The 18,492-nt window shown below is 44.7% G+C and overlaps 1 protein-coding gene across 7 annotated transcripts in view; it reads left to right on the top strand.

Annotated features, from left to right (window-relative positions):
- Mgtor (nuclear basket protein megator) overlaps nucleotides 1–18,492 on the top strand; it is a 905,575-nt gene that overhangs the window by 423,608 nt on the left and 463,475 nt on the right. Inside the window, exons 48-49 of one of the 7 annotated variants that reach the window (XM_075868435.1) lie at nucleotides 14,471–14,554; nucleotides 15,729–18,182. The exons of the other annotated variants lie outside the window; for them this stretch is intronic. Of the exons in view, the coding sequence (XP_075724550.1) occupies nucleotides 14,471–14,554; nucleotides 15,729–16,249 (605 nt within the window). The 3' untranslated portion in view covers nucleotides 16,250–18,182. Of the gene's footprint in view, nucleotides 1–14,470; nucleotides 14,555–15,728; nucleotides 18,183–18,492 lie in introns of those variants that run through there. 7 annotated transcript variants of the gene reach the window in all.

Here is an 18,492-nt window from a genome sequence, read left to right as displayed (position 1 = left end):
TAGGCTGTTTGGAAACAGATTCTTTGTTGCACTTTCCTCATTTTCGGTGGTTGATGGCGCTGTTTTCTGCAAGCTGTCTCCGTGCCGCCCGCGCAACCTTGCGGCTATGTTTTTTCATGATTATTTAACCGCAACAGTGGTATCTGCTGTGATATCTAGGGGCGCCCAGAAACGTGCACTACGAAGCACTTTGCCAACTTCGCGACAACCTCGCACGACGACGCCGTTGTCATTGTAGCAAGTAACGAACATTGCAGCAAGCTACCCCGAAACACCAAGACAAACCGTCGATATCAAGATTAACGACAAAATAAGGCCGCTGCCTCACTTGCGCATGAAAAGCTCCTCTACACGCTGATAACAAGTGAAGCGAAAATCGGGGGTGCTACCACGTTGCGGAAATCGTCACGATTTTTTCTGGTTTTCCAGAAACCAGCGACGCGATAGGGACAAATGACCCTTCGCGACAGTAAATCCTGTAGTAAACTTTTGCGTCTGGACAGCTAACAGATTAAAAGACATGTGTTCCAGTAATGGTAAGCACCAACCGGTATCCGGTAACACGTTAACATGAAGAATTATAAAGCTAAAAGCCATTAATATGTGCAAGCTCTAATGATTACAGTCCGATCCGGCACCGAGGCAAGCGTAAGTTGACTTCATGTGCTGGGTCCGAAGCAGAGACTGGACACCAACCATGCGTAGCTTACTCTGTTCGCTCAGCTTCACTTCAGGTGCGTACACGCACAACATGCAGTTGCTGACCAACTTCTTTCTGATTGTCGACAAAAAACCTGCGCCTTAAGAAGTCATGCCATCTTAACGTTTGTGCCCTCTGCCGTGACAGTTGCCACACGTGAAGCGGGCAGCAGACGACCGAAAAAGTTGCGTGCTGACGAGTATATGTCACCAAAACTTGCGCGTGCACATACTACAGTCTGGTGGCGCTGCTCATACCATGCCGTGGCGTCAGGGTACGGTTGGAACCGAAACTAGCTTTTAAAATCATGCTGTAATTAATTTTTCAGGGCGCACTCACGTTTACCAATACGTTTCCTACGCTCTCGGGGGGTTGACCGATCATTTGATAAAGAAAAATCTACATATTATGGGCATGCCTGCAGGCCCCCATGAGAGGCCAATTTCCAGACGGAAGTGGATCTAATACCGCACTCCTCCGCTCTGACTCCGAATTACAAGCCCGCTTAATACGGCAGGCCGAAGACGCCTCCAGAGCGCATGGGATCATGGCCGTCGTCTAGGTTTGGTCCTCCCTTCTCCTCTCGCACCTGAAAGGGGAGGAGGATCTGTCTGCTAATTGAATAAAATTTGTTCATCATCATCAGAATGATTGCAGGAGCGCGTTTGTCGAGGCGGACGCCCGCGACCCCCTGTGGTTTGAGAACAGCCACTATGATCAACGAACGCGAAATGCATTTAACTGCTCATTACACTCCTTCATGAGGCCCGCCGTGTTGGTCTAGTGGCTAGGTACTCGGCTGCTGACCCACAAATCGTGGGATCTAATCCCGGCTGCGGCGGCTGCATTTTCAATGGAGGCAGAAATGTAAGCCCATGGGCTCAGATTTGGGTGCACGTTAAGGAACCCCAGGTGTTCAAAATTTCCGGAGCCCTCCACTACTGAGTCTCCCATAGTCATATGGTGGTTTTGGGACATTAAACCCCAGATATCTATCTATCAAAGAAGTTAATTTCATCACGACTAACACCTCAAAATGAATGTTTCAATTTTTTAATGTACTCTTTGCGCAGATATTTGAGCAAAGTGACAGAAAGCTGCATTGTCACATCACCCACTATTACACGGCGAGTCTTGAGGCTATCAACTACTGCCTCATTAACTGTCAACATGCAATTAAACAACAGCTGGACTGCAGCCTGACCTCAACGCAGTGTAATGACTAGAGGCCGGATTTTTAGGCACTAAAAAGGTGTGTTTTGGGCGACAAAGACAGGTGCGTAAAACACTGTTTTAGGCCTTCAAAATGACAAATATAGCCACATTAAATTGCTACAAAGATTGAAATAATTTGAAACAAAGACGTTGGTGACTTGTATCTAAGACAAGAAGATTGAAAAAATTATATTGTTTTAGATAGCACAAAGGCACCAACAGTTGAACATAAGCATTTCGCGTGCGATTTCAGATTATATATACGGTCTTTCATTTTATTGTCTATAGCATAGTGAGTCAAGTGTCCACCTTACAATCGACACTCTCCTGGGTCAATTCCGTTTCGTGGTTGCTGGGAAAGGCAGCGCAGAAGCAAATAACCAGACCACTGATACTCCAGAAGGGAGGGATGCCAGGCCTAATCGTATAATTTCACCCCGTCGGTGAAGACCTTAGAGTGCCCCTCACAAGGTTTCAGCATTTCAAGCTGACAAACGTGATTGGTGCACTGGGCACTCAGTATCATGCCTGTTAAAATTTCGAATGCTGAATGTCGGGGAAAAAGTCATAATTTCTACAGAATGCCACTTGCCCTTCTCGCGAGCGTGCGCCCCAAGATGAAGGGAGTGACGTACTGCAAGGAATGCTCGTGCTTTTACGCCGCTTCTTTACGTCGACGTTGGGGATATGATGTCGCTCACCATACATTCTTAATCTGGACAATGTTAAATGCTACCTATATCTAGAAAAACCAGACGGAAATTGTCCAGTCTTCTGATTATATCTTGCGTATTAAACTGTACCTTATCAGGAGCATGGTACAGGACATTATTCTATTCGGCATGTGTAATTTGTGTGTTCTGTTGTGTACTATGAATGAGTAGTAGTTTGGTATGGGTATGCTGCTTCATGTCAATTTGAAAGGTAAGTGCAAAGACAAAGGCAAAAGAAAGATAGCGCCCTATGTCTCTATGTCTTTCTTTTCCCTGTGTCTTTGTGCTGCCCTTTCAGAATGATTGTAATGAATGAGAGCTGAGAAAAATAATAAAACATGCAAACGTAATGTCGGCTTGTTATTTTCATTTGTGTTTTCAATGGCCGTGAGACACTAATCTGCCCTAGTTGCGCGTCCGCCTCGGTGGAGCAGTGGGTATAGTGTGCTTCGCTGCTGACGCAAATGTCGCGGGTTCAATTCCGGTTGCGGCAATTGCATCTAGATGGAGGCAGAAAGGTAGATGCTCGCGTACTGCGCGATGTCACTGCAAGGTAAAGAACACCAGATAATCAAATTTTCTGGAGACCACAACTACGCCATCCCTTATAATCATAGCATGGTATTTTTTCACGTAAAACCACACATATTACCACCGCTATAACCACTACTATATACCACTACTACTGCCACCCCTTTTTGCTTGCGTTCGTCTTCTCGCCGTTCCTCCATCGTGCCTTCATCAACCCTGACAGCGCTTAGCATGTGTTGGGTGCATCGTGTCTGACTGCAGTTTCAGCGGAGGGGCCTCATGTATAGCGGTCATGATACATGATCCATGCCAACCTCTCCAAAAGTAAGCGCCCTGATATATCCATCCCACAGAAACGGGTAATACACAACAGAGAATGTCGAAATGACACATCGATGGCGTATGTGCATGAGTACAGGCTGGGGCACGTCATGCATGCGTGACCTTGCTTATGCATGATGTTCTTGGTGTGTATGCACCATGTCTTCCTCCAGCCCTGATATGAAAGAAAGCACGGAAGGAATCAGGCTTGCGATGGCTAGATGGGGCGAGAGGTCAGGGATTGAAGTTTGCCTCTTCGCATCATAGTTTTGTGGCTCGTAGCGAACCAATTTGAAAAATCACCATGGTAGAACGTTTTTTATTTAGCACGCAAAAATTTCTAGTGTCTAATTACTTCTCATGTCGCCTAAAAAGGGGTGCTTAAAGAAGTTAATTACAAATAAAACGAAAGCAGCGTGCACATCACAAATTTTTTATCCAAAGGGGCTGCAGCAAATTGGTTACAATGTCAAAGAAAACATGCTCTTTTTGATAGAGCACACTTGTTCTCTCTATAAGCCATTTCATTCAGCCATGAAACTAGAGAAAAATGAAATAATATAAAAATTATATCTGATACGACATTCTAAAACCTTAAAACACTTACCATTTTGCGAAGAGGACTGTTCAGGACATTCATTCTCTAATGCGAGTTTTACTGTGAAATGCTTGACATAGGAGCTTTATTCGCACTTTAATTCGACGGGATGACAGTAATTCCTAACCTAGCTCATTTTTTATATTGCTAAAGCTGTCAATTCTTCAGTTATGGGTTAGGACAAAGATTGCAGCCTTGTCCTGTATTTTTTCATGTTTGTCACAAAGACATATGCCAAGTGATCTCATATGGCACAAGCGTTTCAGGCATAGGGGGAACGCGTGCTAAATACACCATTGATTGCAAACATGCCGGCGCCTGTCTCGGGCTTTCCACTGTATAAAGTATACGATTTGGCGGCCTTTGCCACCACTTAATGAGCATTTCGTTATTGGCCCTCCATTTTCATTCGTTCTCCACCTACCAGTGGCTGCACAGAAAAACCTGCTGTTCCTTTCCCACCGTTACACCCAGGTTTTCAGGGTGGTTTTTCAGTTCCTTCAGGATACTGGACAGCTGTCTGTGGATGATGGTCGGCACGTCCTCGACAACAGCCACCACACTTATTTTCTTAACCCATCTTCAATTCTTTCTCCTCATTCCCCTGCAGATTCTGAGACATTCTTCCACTTAGTGCTGCAGATATAGTGTATTTTGCGCTCCTCATGCTCCTCCTCCATTTGCTCACAACATGTAAGCTCTGTGGCGTATGGTTACCAGTGAGTGCCATTTCACTGCAGTTAGCAGTTGTTTTGCAGAAGTTGCTAGCAGTAGAGGACTTCTTTGAACCTCGTAGTGTGGAAATATCAATGTAGCCTTTTTTTACATGAATAACGGTTACAAATTGCGCTCGAAAACAAAATATGAGCTTAAATAGTGCTCATATAGGCACTGACAAAAATGGGCATTTATAGGCACTATAAAAATACTATAAAAGCCCTCTTTAACTTCTAATTCACGCTCATATATTTAAATGGTACGATAGGAATGCATGGAACAAATTAGGCATTTGCCTATAATCCAGTTTTTAGTAATGACACGGCAATGCAGTTTTCCGCCGTGTCAGGCAACTTTTGGCCGATCATCTGTTGTATTCGTAGGCTGATCAGCCTAAAACGTATTTCACTGTGCTGGAGTATGTGTATATTCAGGCTTTCGGTAATCCATAGTTTAGTGCAAGAACCTCACAAACAAGGAATTAAAATAAAATTCAAGCAATATAAATTGAGTTGGAAGTTAGTGCTTGTCTGTATTGTAGTATTCTTTCGTTTCTTGTTTCAGATGATGTTGTGCTTCAGAAGAAATTATGCTAGAGTGGGATTCATATTTACTCTGACGAAATATCGCATTTACTCGCATAATTTGTGCACTTTCTTTCGCGATTTTGGGTTCCGAGAAGGGTAGTGTGCAAATTAAGCGAGAATTTTGCAAACCCATACGTACATACGACATAATGTGCAACAGTTCTCATGCGAGCAGTATATACATTTAAAAATAATCAATTGAAGCACAAACGAAATGTACATACTTGTAAATAACATAATTAGCATGTACAGTCAGCTTCGGTTACGAGTGTTCTAGTCAGAATCACTCTTGAAGTTCCGATTTAGAATCCTCGTGGCCGCTGTCACCGCTCTCTCAAAGCGTGTGGTCGTTGGTTCAGTCAAGCGGGATCGAATGCCCCATTTTCTCGAAGTTATTCTTGACAATGCTGGGAGAAACTATATCCCACGACACGACGATATTGAACGACCTAAGCGTTCGCACATAATTAAAAAAGGCCTTGTTCAGCGGCAGAAAACTTGTATTAGCAAGCGCGCATTCTGCTTTGTCCCGTACCGGTCGCGCCGATCGTCACACATTAAAGTTTACACGCTGGAGTGCTTGGCGGTGGCATGGTTTCAGTTTTCTTTGTCAAATTTATAACAGCGAGCTTTAATTTTGATGTGTATTTAGTTATTGTAGGTCATTACAAGGGAACAATGACGAACGGATGTCAAAACCTAAACTTCAAAATTAACCGCATGCGTTGTAGCGCGAATGTAGAGAATGAAGGGAACAGTTGGCCCGGCAGACCCTCGCACGCCTCTGATTTAGAAAGTTGTCCGTGCGGTGATGCAAGTGTACATTATAGAGGGAGGCAAACGTTCGAGCAGTTCTAGCGAGTACGTGGGGTGGGGGTTAAATCTTGGAATATATTAGGGGTGCGCAAATTATGCAAGTAAATACGGTATGCAGAAGAGGGAGCTGAGACTGCCTGTTGTCACATTTTGTATTTGCCTCTGACTTTTTCATCAAGTTTTGCTGTGGCCTAACTGTAGAAGAGTGCGTGAAGGCCACTTTGGGATTCATGAAAAATTGTGCGAACATTTGATCGCTTCGAGTATTCGAATTGATATAACAGTATTTGAATTATCTTTGATTCTAATTTAAATATTGAAAATTTTTCAGTATTCAAAGTGAACAAATAGGTGCACATTAGTCTGCATTTCTTTCCACCTGTAAAGTTACTTTCACTGCAGTGTTGGGTTGCTGTACCATGAGAAATCCTGTACCTGTACAAGAGAAATCCGCACGGCCGCAAAGTCTCTCTTCAAGGTTATTGAACAAATTACCCTGACATTCATTTATTAGTCTGTTTAAGCTTAAAAGCATGTTATACCAGCTTATGTACACTAAGTATGGGCAATTTTAAAACGTAACATATTTCACAGCTCATCGCTATCATTCCACCAAAAGTCAAATTGTGCTACTATGCAAAGCTGCTTCTGCTTGCTTTGAATGAAAATGAATAGCATTTGCACAGGCTTTTTTTTTTCAATTGAGAAAAAAATATTGTGCAGGTTAGTTGGGTCATGACTATAGACCGAAAGCTTAGGCATGAAAAAAAAAAAAGTTTTAGGTGCCCATTAGGCCCTAAATCGTGTAATTTAGGCATAAATAAACATTTTGAACTATCTTTAAGGCATATATAGGCACAGTACATAATCACGTCAGCAGCGTGTTTCAGAGCATATCTTCTCCTTCTAACTAACAAACACAACAGGTGAATCACGTGTTTTGGGAAAGAAGTTTATTTTTCATGAAAATATTGAGAAAAAGAATAACCGTTAGAATAAATTTAGGTGAAAGCTAGGCTGATTGATTAATGTGAGAAAGGCTGTGAAAGCAGTGGCAAATCAGCAACATCCCAATGTTTTCAGGCTTGAAGTTGTCCTTTCTTTCAGTCAGTATTTGTATGGTGACAACGAACGTTCGCTATCCACTGAAATTAGCACTTGTTGTCAGGCACTTTCAATGCTCTAATTGCATCTGTAATCTTCGAATCTGCTTCACTGAGAACATTGAACACTTGCTTTGGCATATAAAATCTGGGATTCTTGTCCAAGACAGATTTAAGCTTCGAGTTCACCCTGTCAGTGACAGGTCCATTGGGGACAGTGGCAAACCTTCTCTGAACGTCCAAAATTAGCTAAACACTCAGAGTCAGAGTTACGCTTGAACTTTTAAGTTTCTGTATGCTTTCTGCAAGGAAAGTAAAATGAGCACACAAATACACCAATTCAGATTCAAGTGCATCATGGTGTAGGACAGTTTGGGCTCTTCTCACGGCGATGCCCTCATTCACTGCAAAGTGGTTAGTAACAACCTTGACACCAGGGAAGTGTTTGTTGTAGTAGTCCACTGCCTTTAGCCAAGTTTCCTAGCGGGTGACAACGAGCTCTGGTGGAAGAGGCACATCCAGCAACTGCTCTTTAAAGGCACAAACGCACATTCAGATACACTCCCTTGCCTGCAGCTATTACCGTATATACTCGTGTAAGGGCCGCACTTTTTTTTCGAAAATTTTGCTAGGTGCGGCCCTTACACGAATCAGGCCGATTTAGTACAGGCAGTACAGGCCAAAGGTCTGTACTGTTTATGCAACAGTAGCAGAGTGCAAGAGTCACAAATGACATGCCAGAAATGTTTTTATTCGGATTCCATTTCGCTGTCCTCGTTCTCGGAGGAGCTCGCCTCGGCGTCCGCGTCTTCCCAGAGACGGTCATCTTCGGTGCCGTTCATGGAGTTCGAAATTCCCGTTACCTTGAAGCTTTTAGCAACTACTTCTACTGACATGGCACGCCACGCATTCAAAATCCATTCACACACCTGTTGGAGCGACGCCCGCTTCAGCCGTCCTGTAGGGGTCTTCTCGTGGACGCCTCCAGCCATCCATTCAGAGTAACATCGGCGAAATTCCACTTTGAATGGTCTGTTGACGCATACGTCGAGCGGCTGCAGCACACTCGTCAGGCCACCGGGAATGACGGCCAAGTCCGTACGAGTTGCGGCAACTCGGTTCTTGACGCGGTCGGTCAAGTGGCCCCTAAAGCTGTCCAAAACAAGGAGGGCTTTCCGTTGTAACAGCCCTCCAGGTCTGTTTGCCCAGACGGTCTTAATCCAGTCAACGACCAGTTCCTCGGACATCCAGCCCTTCTCTTGCGCACGTACGACGATTCCCTGAGGGAACTTCTCTTTTGGGAGAGTCTTCCTTTTAAATACGACGTACGGCGGAAGCCTCCTGCCGTCTGCCGTGATGCACAACATCACAGTGCACCTTTGGCGTTCTGCACCAGTCGTGCGCACAGACACACTTTTCGCACCTTTTAAATCCACTGTGGTGCTTTCCGGTGCATCGAACCACACAGGTGTCTGGTCCGCATTCCCAATTTGGGACAGGTCGTATTCATGCTCCCTCCTGAGAGCATTCACGAAGCGATGAAACTTAATGACGTGGTCTTCGTACTCGCGCGGCAGTTTTTGGCAAATCGTCGTTCGGCGCCGAATAGAAAGCTGGTTACGGTTCATAAACCGCGTAGCCCAGCCCCGACTTGCCTTGAATTGTGCCGGGGGTATTTCCATGTGGCGAGCGATGCTGAGGGCTTTGACGCGTATCATGTCAGTCGATACGGCGTAGCCGTCCCTTCGTGTGTCGACGACGTAGTTGACGAGCTCGCTTTCGAGTTGCGGGTACTTGCACTTTTTCCCGCGAAACGCCTTTCGGCTCCTGTTAGTAGCGGCGAGGGCATCTTTCTGATTCATCCAGTAACGCACGCGCTTCTCATCGACGTCGTACTTTCGTCCAGCTTCCCGCTTCCCGTGCTCCTCGGCATAGTCAATCACTTGCAGCTTAAATGCTGCAGTGAATGATCTCAGATGCCGGCCCATCGTCCGTCACGTGCGCTGGCTTCTGCAGGGTTCACTACAACCAACAAAGTGACACCGACGACACCGATCTGAAGTCGCGCTGCCAACGTATCGACACGATGCTAGGAACGATGCCAACAAAGAGGCCGCACAAGGCAAATATGGCGGCGCGCTGTCAACAGCGTGGTCGGCGCGTCGGCGGAAGTAGAATAAAAGCGGAAAAGCGTGCAGCGCCATCTGGCTGTAAATGAACTAACTACACTTTTCTGGCGGGACATTTTGAACTTTTGTTTTTTTTTTTCGAAATATCCGCTTTCAAAGTTGGGGTGCGGCCCTTACACGAGGGCGGCCCTTACACGAGTATATACGGTAGTTCGTTAACAGAATTGAACGACTGTTTCAGTTATTCACAGACCCGATGAATCCCATGGGCAAGACAAGCGACATGCAATAATTCGGGATAAAAGACCTTGAGAAGTGCAGCTGATATAAGCTGCTGCATCTGTGTAGTACCCGGTCGTCTTGGGAGGGTCCTCAAGGATGAGTTCACAAAGTGTTATCACAGTTTTTTTTTTTTTTTCAATTTATTTCTAGTCATTCCGAGCATATTGAGAAAGGTGTTGCTTTCTTTTTTGCATCCAGCTTGCCAACAACAAAATGTCCATGTAATCGTCCAGTCGCACTTTTTGTCTCGCTCACTATAATCCATATGTATGATTCAACAAGTTCTCGTCCGATTCTCACTAACGTTTCCTTATACATTGGCCGCAAGTACTGCTTGGACTCTTATAGTATATTTTATTTGCAGTACTTTTGCAAAGAATTCTTGAATGTCTTGTTTTGATCTTGGCCCAAGGGATGTTAGCAGCGACCATTGCCTCGCATAAGTCTGCGCTCAATTCACTTCTCGTCTCTTTGGCAAAAGCTTCAGGCAAGAACGATTGCCTCAACGTTAAAGTTGCGCAAAACCTTAACATTGTGCATCGTTCTTTTCGCGTGCTGCTCCAGGTGACACTTTGGTCCTTCTCTGGCTTCTTAGTGGCATTGCTGAGTAATCGGTTTCTTTTTCGCACGCTACGAAAGTTCGTTCACAACAGTATGGGTCTGCTACAATGAGCATGCACATAAAAATAAATTGGCCCGAATCTGCATGTTACACTGCAAATGTCGTCGAAAGACGAAAGCCTTGTGTCTGGAGAGAGTGAACAAAACGTTTGATATTCTGCGCAAGAAAACCGGTGAATGGTATTCTGGAGGCGCTGCGTTAGAGTGCCTCGAGCGTGGAGGCGAAGGCGTGCGCGCCCGCGGAGAGAGATGCGCGACAGGCAGGTGCCACCACCGTGTTGTCTTAGCAAAGCGTTGGAAACACCTTTTTGAGCATTGCGTTGCACTGTCAGCGCAGCGTGATAAACGCTACAGTCCTTATAGTTACTTGTGTGTGCCTCTTCTAGTACAAAGGCACACATACAAAACATCAAGGTGTTGTCCTGGTGCCTCAGATATGTGCAATAATTGCTTTTTAATTAGCAATCGCACAACTAATATTGTTAAATCTTGAGCAATATTGGTGGGCGCTGCGGGTGGGGTTGGCCGTTTGGTGTCGTTTGAGGTATTGTTATTGGCGAACAAACAGACCAATGTACAGACAGACCAAAATGTTTTCGTCGAAGGTCCCCAAGAAATACCGTCGTCTTTAAAAACTAACAATGATATGCTCTTTTTAGTTGATAAGTGGATCATCGATCGAGTCAGTGGGCTCATTTCGCAGGGCATATAGGCCATGAGGTATGTTTAACGTATTTCCCTGATGTGCACCGTCGCACATGGCACTATTGTGAACTTCAGAAATATATTTCGCAATAAGTTGGGTGTCATGTATCGTCTGCTCCACATCATAACGCACTCTTCGCTGTGCAGAACATCATTGGCGCAAACTTAAAAGATGTCGAAAGAAGAGACTCGGAAATGCGCACACTCGCAACTGACTTTTATTGAACCGAAGATCGTCTTGTAAACCCTCACGCATGCCTACAACCACAAGAAGAGACCAACCAACTATAATCACAATCTATCAGATAGAAAATCAAATTCATTATCATACAATGATAGAGATTGTATGCTTTCTGTATGCATACAAAAAAACCATGTGTGTTGGATGTAAACATGTAAACATAAAAACTATGTGTGTTGGATGTATCACCCTCGTGCTCAGAAGGCTTCTTTGCCGTATCATTCCGCTCATTCTAAAATAGTAGAAAGGGCCATTGCTAGTATGAGCTTACAGTTGGCTATTACTAGGTCTTGCCACCAAGTTCTTGATGAAAGTTTCAGGGAGCAAATAACCAGGCTCGTGTTGGCAGGTTTTTTTTGTTGGCATTAACGACAGTGTGCGAAGCTTTACTGAGAAAATGTCGGCATGACGCCACCGGCGATTCTGGCACAAAGGAAAAAAACACAGAAGCGACCTGTTGTCATTCCGTATGTGCACAGAGTGGTTCATTCATTGAAGCACGCCGCCTCTCGTTTTGAGGTCCCTGTCGTGTTCTCGGCACCTCGGATGCTTTGGCGCATTTGTGCTCGTTCGTGTGGCGTACCAAGTGCTCATTGTTTGAAGAAGCACGAAAGAAAGTTTTTGGATTGTTTGGTAGGCATTGTCTACTTGATCCTGCTCAGTTGTGGCAAGGTGTACATTGGCCAGTCGGGCCGTTGTATAAACGATCGCTTAAGGGAACATGCACTGTCAATGAGAAACGGCACAGGTTCGCATTTGCAGCATCATTGTAAGGAATGCTCGTGTGAACCCCTACTGCACCGTACGAGAATATTGCTAAGAAGCAAAGACAAAGTGGCACGGGAATTGGCAGAGGCGATGTTTATTAGACAATTTGGCGAACAATGTATCAGTGTTCCATCTCTATCATTGTATGATAATGAATTTTATTTTCTATCCGATAGATTGTGATTATAGTTCGTTGGTCTCTTCTTGTGATTGTACGCATGCGTGAGGGTTTATAAGATGAGCTTCGGTTCAATAAAAGTCAGTTGCGAGTGTGCGCTTTTCCGAGTCTCTTCTTTCGACGTCTTTTAAGTTTGCGCCAACGATGTTCTGCACAGTTACACACCAACTAGCCCGACAGCATACGTTACTGAGCACTCTTCTCTATTGATTACCGTACTCTTGCTTTTAGAAACGCCTGTGAAGCTGGAAGATCTTTTCAAACCAAGGCGATGCAAGTGCAAGAGCTCTGCACGTGCACGGAAGCGAGCGGCGGAGAGAAGGGAAAGCACGCGACTAATGTTTCTCGTTTCTATTTTTTGCCGAAGATGACGCTGCCTTTCAAGTGTGGCAGTGCCACTAAGCAATGCTTGGGGAGTATATATCTGTACCCAACCGAGAATGCGCGGCACATTTCCTCTTGCATGCGAGTTCACTGATAATGGGTATAAAAATTACGAAACAATGAGTCTCAGTTCTGGTGAAATTACTACAAAATGCAGATTATTTGCGCAGGTTCAGGGATTATTAAAATTAGCAGTTGCGTCAGCAATGTTGAAAGCTTTATGTTTAAACGTGTTTCAGAGTGGTCATCAAACGTATAATATTGCCAACTTTTCTAGTCATCTTGCCTGCTTTTCACATGGATGACAAAGTACCATTTCTCTATTAACGGAGTAGTACTGTGATCTACTAATCCATTGCCTGAAGAAGACGTTATTCGTCGTCTTTGTCTTCGGCATTGCTTGAGAGACTTCCAACAGCTGCCGTTAAGGTGAACATAAATGCCAACAATGCTGACGAGTATGCTACAGCGCTAGTCTAGCCTCGCTTCTCTTCGCTAGAGTATTCCGAAGCCTCACAGACACAACCGTCATACTGCACTACTCTCGAACCAAGTGACTGAGATCTTTTGTGGGAGGCCCACTAGCGCTATGGTAGCCTGGCTGGGGTACACTATAGAACCGCTCACATAAAGGTATTTTAGAGTCCTATCAGCGTTTTGGCGAGCGTCACATGCGTTGGAGTGCCTCGGGTGAGACCAGTTATACATTGTCCGCCAAACTTGATCTGTTTTTGCTGACGTGACACAACGCATTGCGCGCCTTTCCTACATCGCATTGTAATCACACCTTAAAAGAAGCTAGAAACGTGAACGAAAAAAAATTGCGTGCCATGCATGTGTTTTTATTAATATCTGCATACTCAGTGCTTCAGGTTTTTCTTAATATGGACAGCTCATTGAGGCAAAATGAGTACTCAACAAATGCGGAAAGGCATTTTGAGGTGCTGAAAAGCTGATGTAGACGCGAACCTCTAAATGTGCACTTATAGGCACATAAAAAGTTTTACCAAAACATTTCCCATTCCTCAGTTCATGCTTATATGTAAAATAGGCTCGAAAGGGACTCCACGAAAAAATCAGCATTCTGCCTAAAGTTCGGTTCTTTAGTCATCACTAATATGCTCATTTCTTTTAGAATATACATATAGATATATGTGACGCTATTATAAATGGGAGACGTGGCCCGACTCATACGCCATGTTTATTGTATTGTCACAGCTTTTTCCCGCACAAGACAATGTAGGGGGTTTCGTGCACTTGAATCTTCTGTATTTATAAACCGTTCAAATTGGTGGTTGCCTGAAGGGTACTTGTGTCGTCAGAAGTCGCATTTGCGCTTTTGTATTCATTGTTGGCAGTGAGGTTGTATACGGGACTCACGTCACTTCGATCTTGTGATTGATGAACACCAGACGCTTCTGCAGAAAACCTTTCTTCACAAGATGCCAAGGTCAAGGTCAGCTGATGGTTCCGTCATGGTGCTGGTCACCGTGTACTACTAGCAGATGGTTCGGTAGTCAATCTATGGTCAGGGCGTCTTGTGGGGAACTGTGTTGATGATGAGTGACTGATGAAGGGGCTGGCAGGTCTTGATCCTGTCGACTTGTGTGACGCTATGATGAATGGGAGATGTAGCCTGGCTCATATGCCATGTTTATTTCATTGTCACCTCTTCCGTCTCTGCTTCTACAAACCATTCATTCCATGTGTGTGTGTGTGTGTGTGCGTGTGTGTTGTGTGTGTGTGTGTGTGTGTGAATTTGATTCGAAATTATGCGACAGAGTCACTATTTGCTTCAAATTCATCTAAAATTTACTGTTGGCGCAAGCCTAGACTGCATCAGTGTTTGTTGTGTCCTCAGTGACTCCAGAGGAAAGAGAGGAGCTGCTGTCGTTGGAAGAGAATGCCGAAGCAGACGAGGCCTCGGAGCAGCTAACATTGCCGGGTGAGTTTATGTTCTAGCAAAGCTTTAGTGGCATCGCTAACAGCATTTTGTTGTGCAAAAGTGGAGTGGTGTTTTCTACTGAATGTCTCTGTTCCCTACTTTGCATCATATTTGAGCCCAAATTTATCGGATCTGGTAGGGATTACAGGAAAAGTCTATGTAAATGTACAGGTCAGTCCACTGTTAGAGGGAACACGCAAGCGCGTGGCCTGTACTCCGTGGCAGCTGCCTACACCACCATAAACTGACAGTAAAAAAGACGCATTCGATTTCGGCGTCATCTAATGCTAAACAAAATAACAAGTCATGGCCGGTAGGCAAGCGCTGCTAGATCATGCTCCCTCTCTGCTTGCACAAAGGGCGATGCCTACAGTGCATCGTCTTTTGCCAACAAATGGAATGTGGTGCGCGAGCACCGCCCAAGCTGCAGGCATCACTCAACATTGCTAGTTGCGCAAGCAGTGAGGGAGTGTAATCTAGCAGCGCTTGTCAATTGGCCATAAATCGGTATTTTGGCTGGCAGTAAATGACGTTAAAAGCGAACGTGTTTTCCTTAGCTGTCGGCTGATGGTGCTCTAGGCAGCCGCCGCAGAGCGCAGGTCATGCGCTCGCATATTTCCTCTAACAGTGGGCCGACCTATATGTAGGTAGGTAATTCAGTTTATCAAATGCATTATATATAAGATATTTCAAGAGAATTTTGCAACTGTTCAATATACATTTCTAACCCTCTTTATAAGAGATGTGCACTGGGGAGTAATTTTTGTCTTTTATATATATAAAGTGTCTTTTATAAGCAGGTTACCATGCATGTGTTTTCTTATGAATGCCTGTTTTGATTCAGAAACACTGGTGCCTCTTATGCCCATTTGTCTCTTACATCAGTGTCTCTAATAAAAAGGTTCAAGTTTACACAATAATCGTTATATGAGGATTTGACTGTGTACGTGCAAGCTATCCGCCCCCCCCCCCCTTTTTTTTTCTCTTTATATTTAAGGATGCTAAAGTAGATTCACTTGCTAATAGTGCTGCCGCCTGTCTCGCGAATTTTTCTATTAGCTCAATTAGCGGTAGTAAGTTTTCTGAGTTCATTGCTACATTCATTCCACCAGTACAACCTAACAGACTGCATCATCTTTCCGTAAAATCTTCATATGTCGGGCATTGTACGCAGGCGGAGACGCTTCCGCGGCTACGCCGTCCAGTGGAGCATCTCAAGAACAACAGCAGATGCCACAGCAGCAGCAGACAACGCAGCAAGCACCTCCGCAGAGGCGTCGCATCGTGTGGGAGGAACCTGAGCCGGCCTCGAGCTCAGCAGCAGCCACGGCAACGCCCCCACAGGGTGCCGCTCAAGCTGCAGCAGCAACACAGCCCTCGCCGAGCCTCGCCCACATCTCGTCGCCTCCACCGGTGCATGCCGCAGCAACCCCCGCCTCGGTAGGCAGTGTCCCCTCGGCCATCACGTTACCACAGCAACCTCAACAGCAGAGAAGCCCAAACGTGGTGCGCGGTCTGCGAGGCCGTCGAGTGCGGCTACGGGGTTTGGTGCCTCAACGTCGTGGATCGGGTCCACAGGCTCGTGGAGCAGGTCTCCAGGGAAGGGGCCACCACATACGAGGTGCCGCAGGTCTCATGTGGAGCCCCAACTGGAGGGGAGGGGGTCCCCGAAGCCGCGGACCGCACCAGTTTTGATATGTAAGGCCAAGTAGGTGTTGATTCATTACGGCAGTGGGGATGTGCAGCAGTTGCCGACTGAGTCTTGACATTTCCAAGCGTGACCCACTCACTGTGAGCTGAAGTAAGCTTACTGTTGTTTTTCGTCTGTATAGTTTTTCACATTGAGAAGTATTTTCTCTCTCTTACTGAGGTGTGCTGATTAGGAAAGGATGGCAGTAAGTGTGGTTGATGTGAAAGTGATGTTGTGATGGTATTATTTCCCAGAAGTGCCAAATGAAAGAGCCGGTTTAGTTGGCAGTGGGTGTGCATGCCCAATGATCAAACAAAAAGAAGGATAGCATTGTAGTCAGCTAATATCATTCGCTTTTAGGATAGACCTTGCCACTTTCTAGCAATGAGCTAAACCTTGAATTCTTTTTTATTGACACCTTTTTGGGCATTTCACGGTTTAGAGCATCCAAGTTACGCAAAATTATAGCGGGTTTGTGCATAGTATTGTTTGAGTTGTAGATTGCTTGACGTTATTAACTAAAAAGTCAAATGGCTGCACACAAACTGACAATTGGAGGAAATTCACTGACTCCTTTGAACAACAGTGGTGTTTTTTTAATTTGTCGTGGCTGTACGCATAAGCAGGGAAATTTCAACTTGATTTCTTCTTCTCACCACATGTAGTACTGTCATGAAGAATGTTTTAGTATTTTTTGCACTTTCCGGGCATTTGTAAGCAAGTTTTGCAAATAGAGTAAGCTCTACCAACCTCGTTTAGCGTGGTATCTAGCAGTTACAAAAGGTCACTTAAGATTTAGATTTCACCAGGTTTCATAAAACGGTCTGCTGTCCTGTTGACATACAAAACTGGTCATCTGTTACACCCGTAGAAATACTAGATTTTATACCAGTAATTGTAAAGGGATTAGTGTACATTGCTAAATTTGCAGAGGCTAGCTTATTTGGCTTGGGGCCTCTAGTTTTGGTTTGTTTAGGAACAAAGAGATGATACTGATCCATCAGAGCAAGCTATCGCCTTCTCTGTACATTGTCATTCATTTCCTGTATAGCACAGTCACTTGTTTTTTCATCTACACTGTTCGAAAATTCCGCACTGCTTTCCGAAAACATTCTTGCACTTGACGCTTAAAACTTTCGGCTTCGTACCGCATCGAGCTCTTTATATTCCCATCAAGTCGCAGCAATACCAGAATCTCCCAAAGGGGCTATCTTGCATGAGCCAGGAAAGTGTGGCAATTGTAGCAGTGACTGAGTCATCCTATCTACTAATGGCACTTTTGTAAGTGGTTGGCTTTATCGACAGAACTGCACTTCTCAGGGCAATGACATCAAAAAAATTGAGGGCTGTTCGACGGGTAAATTGAATCATTTATTGCTTAGTAGTCAGTCTGTGCCTGTGTTCATTGGTTCAGTATGTTTTGGATGTTCCATGAGCTCTTATGGAAAGATTTTAAAAGCATTTGTTTTAATTTGTTTCTTTAATCTGTGTTCATGTTTCGTTGAATGGCTGAAAGACTTACTAGTGCGGGTGTTTTGCTGCGTACGATAAGGGTGGGTGTGCCTTTGGAACTGGCCATCACAGCAGTTCGCTCCAACAGTCAGCCAATACGACCTCAAGTTCTCAGAATATGTTTCTTTTGCTTCTTATTTTAAGTGTACAGCGTGAAAGACGAGTTGCCTGTTGACCAGGTTAGCGCTGGTTTGCACACAAACAATTGCATGGCGCAGGTACGAGAGCCAATTGATGTAATTTGAAGTATCGAGAAGTGCTCCTTGTAATGTTTAGAGATCAGTTTATGTACTTTGCGGTCAACGGTGTATTGGTTTTAAAATGTGACAGCATAGTGTTCTGATCTATTCCTAATGGTTGTGGGGCGGATAGTGTGTCCAGTGTCTAAGAAAAAAATTAAAACATTAAAATGTTTTTCTCACCTTACTGGTTGTTTTTGTTGTTGTTTAGTTGAAGTGGTGATCCTGTGCTTGAAAGAGCTCCTGTTCGTGCCCTTTGGGTTACACGAGGGAAGCTCTGACGTGCTGTGAAGTAAGGTTTTCACCCGAATGAGTTTTTCTATCTTAATTGCTCGGCATTTAAGAAGAAATTGAACTGTCTGACCATGTCTGGGAACGCTTGCATCATAACCTTTTCATATAAGCTAAGAAAATTACTTTGAGGGCGTTTGACCTTTGCCTTCAAGAGTAGAACCTAATGATGCAATCGGGCCTCGTATGCATCGTCTTCTCAATTG

Source organism: Rhipicephalus microplus, chromosome 7 (assembly GCF_043290135.1).
Source record: "Rhipicephalus microplus isolate Deutch F79 chromosome 7, USDA_Rmic, whole genome shotgun sequence".
NCBI classification, from domain to species: Eukaryota; Metazoa; Arthropoda; class Arachnida; order Ixodida; family Ixodidae; genus Rhipicephalus; species Rhipicephalus microplus.
This window is presented reverse-complemented; position numbering and strand designations above follow the sequence as displayed.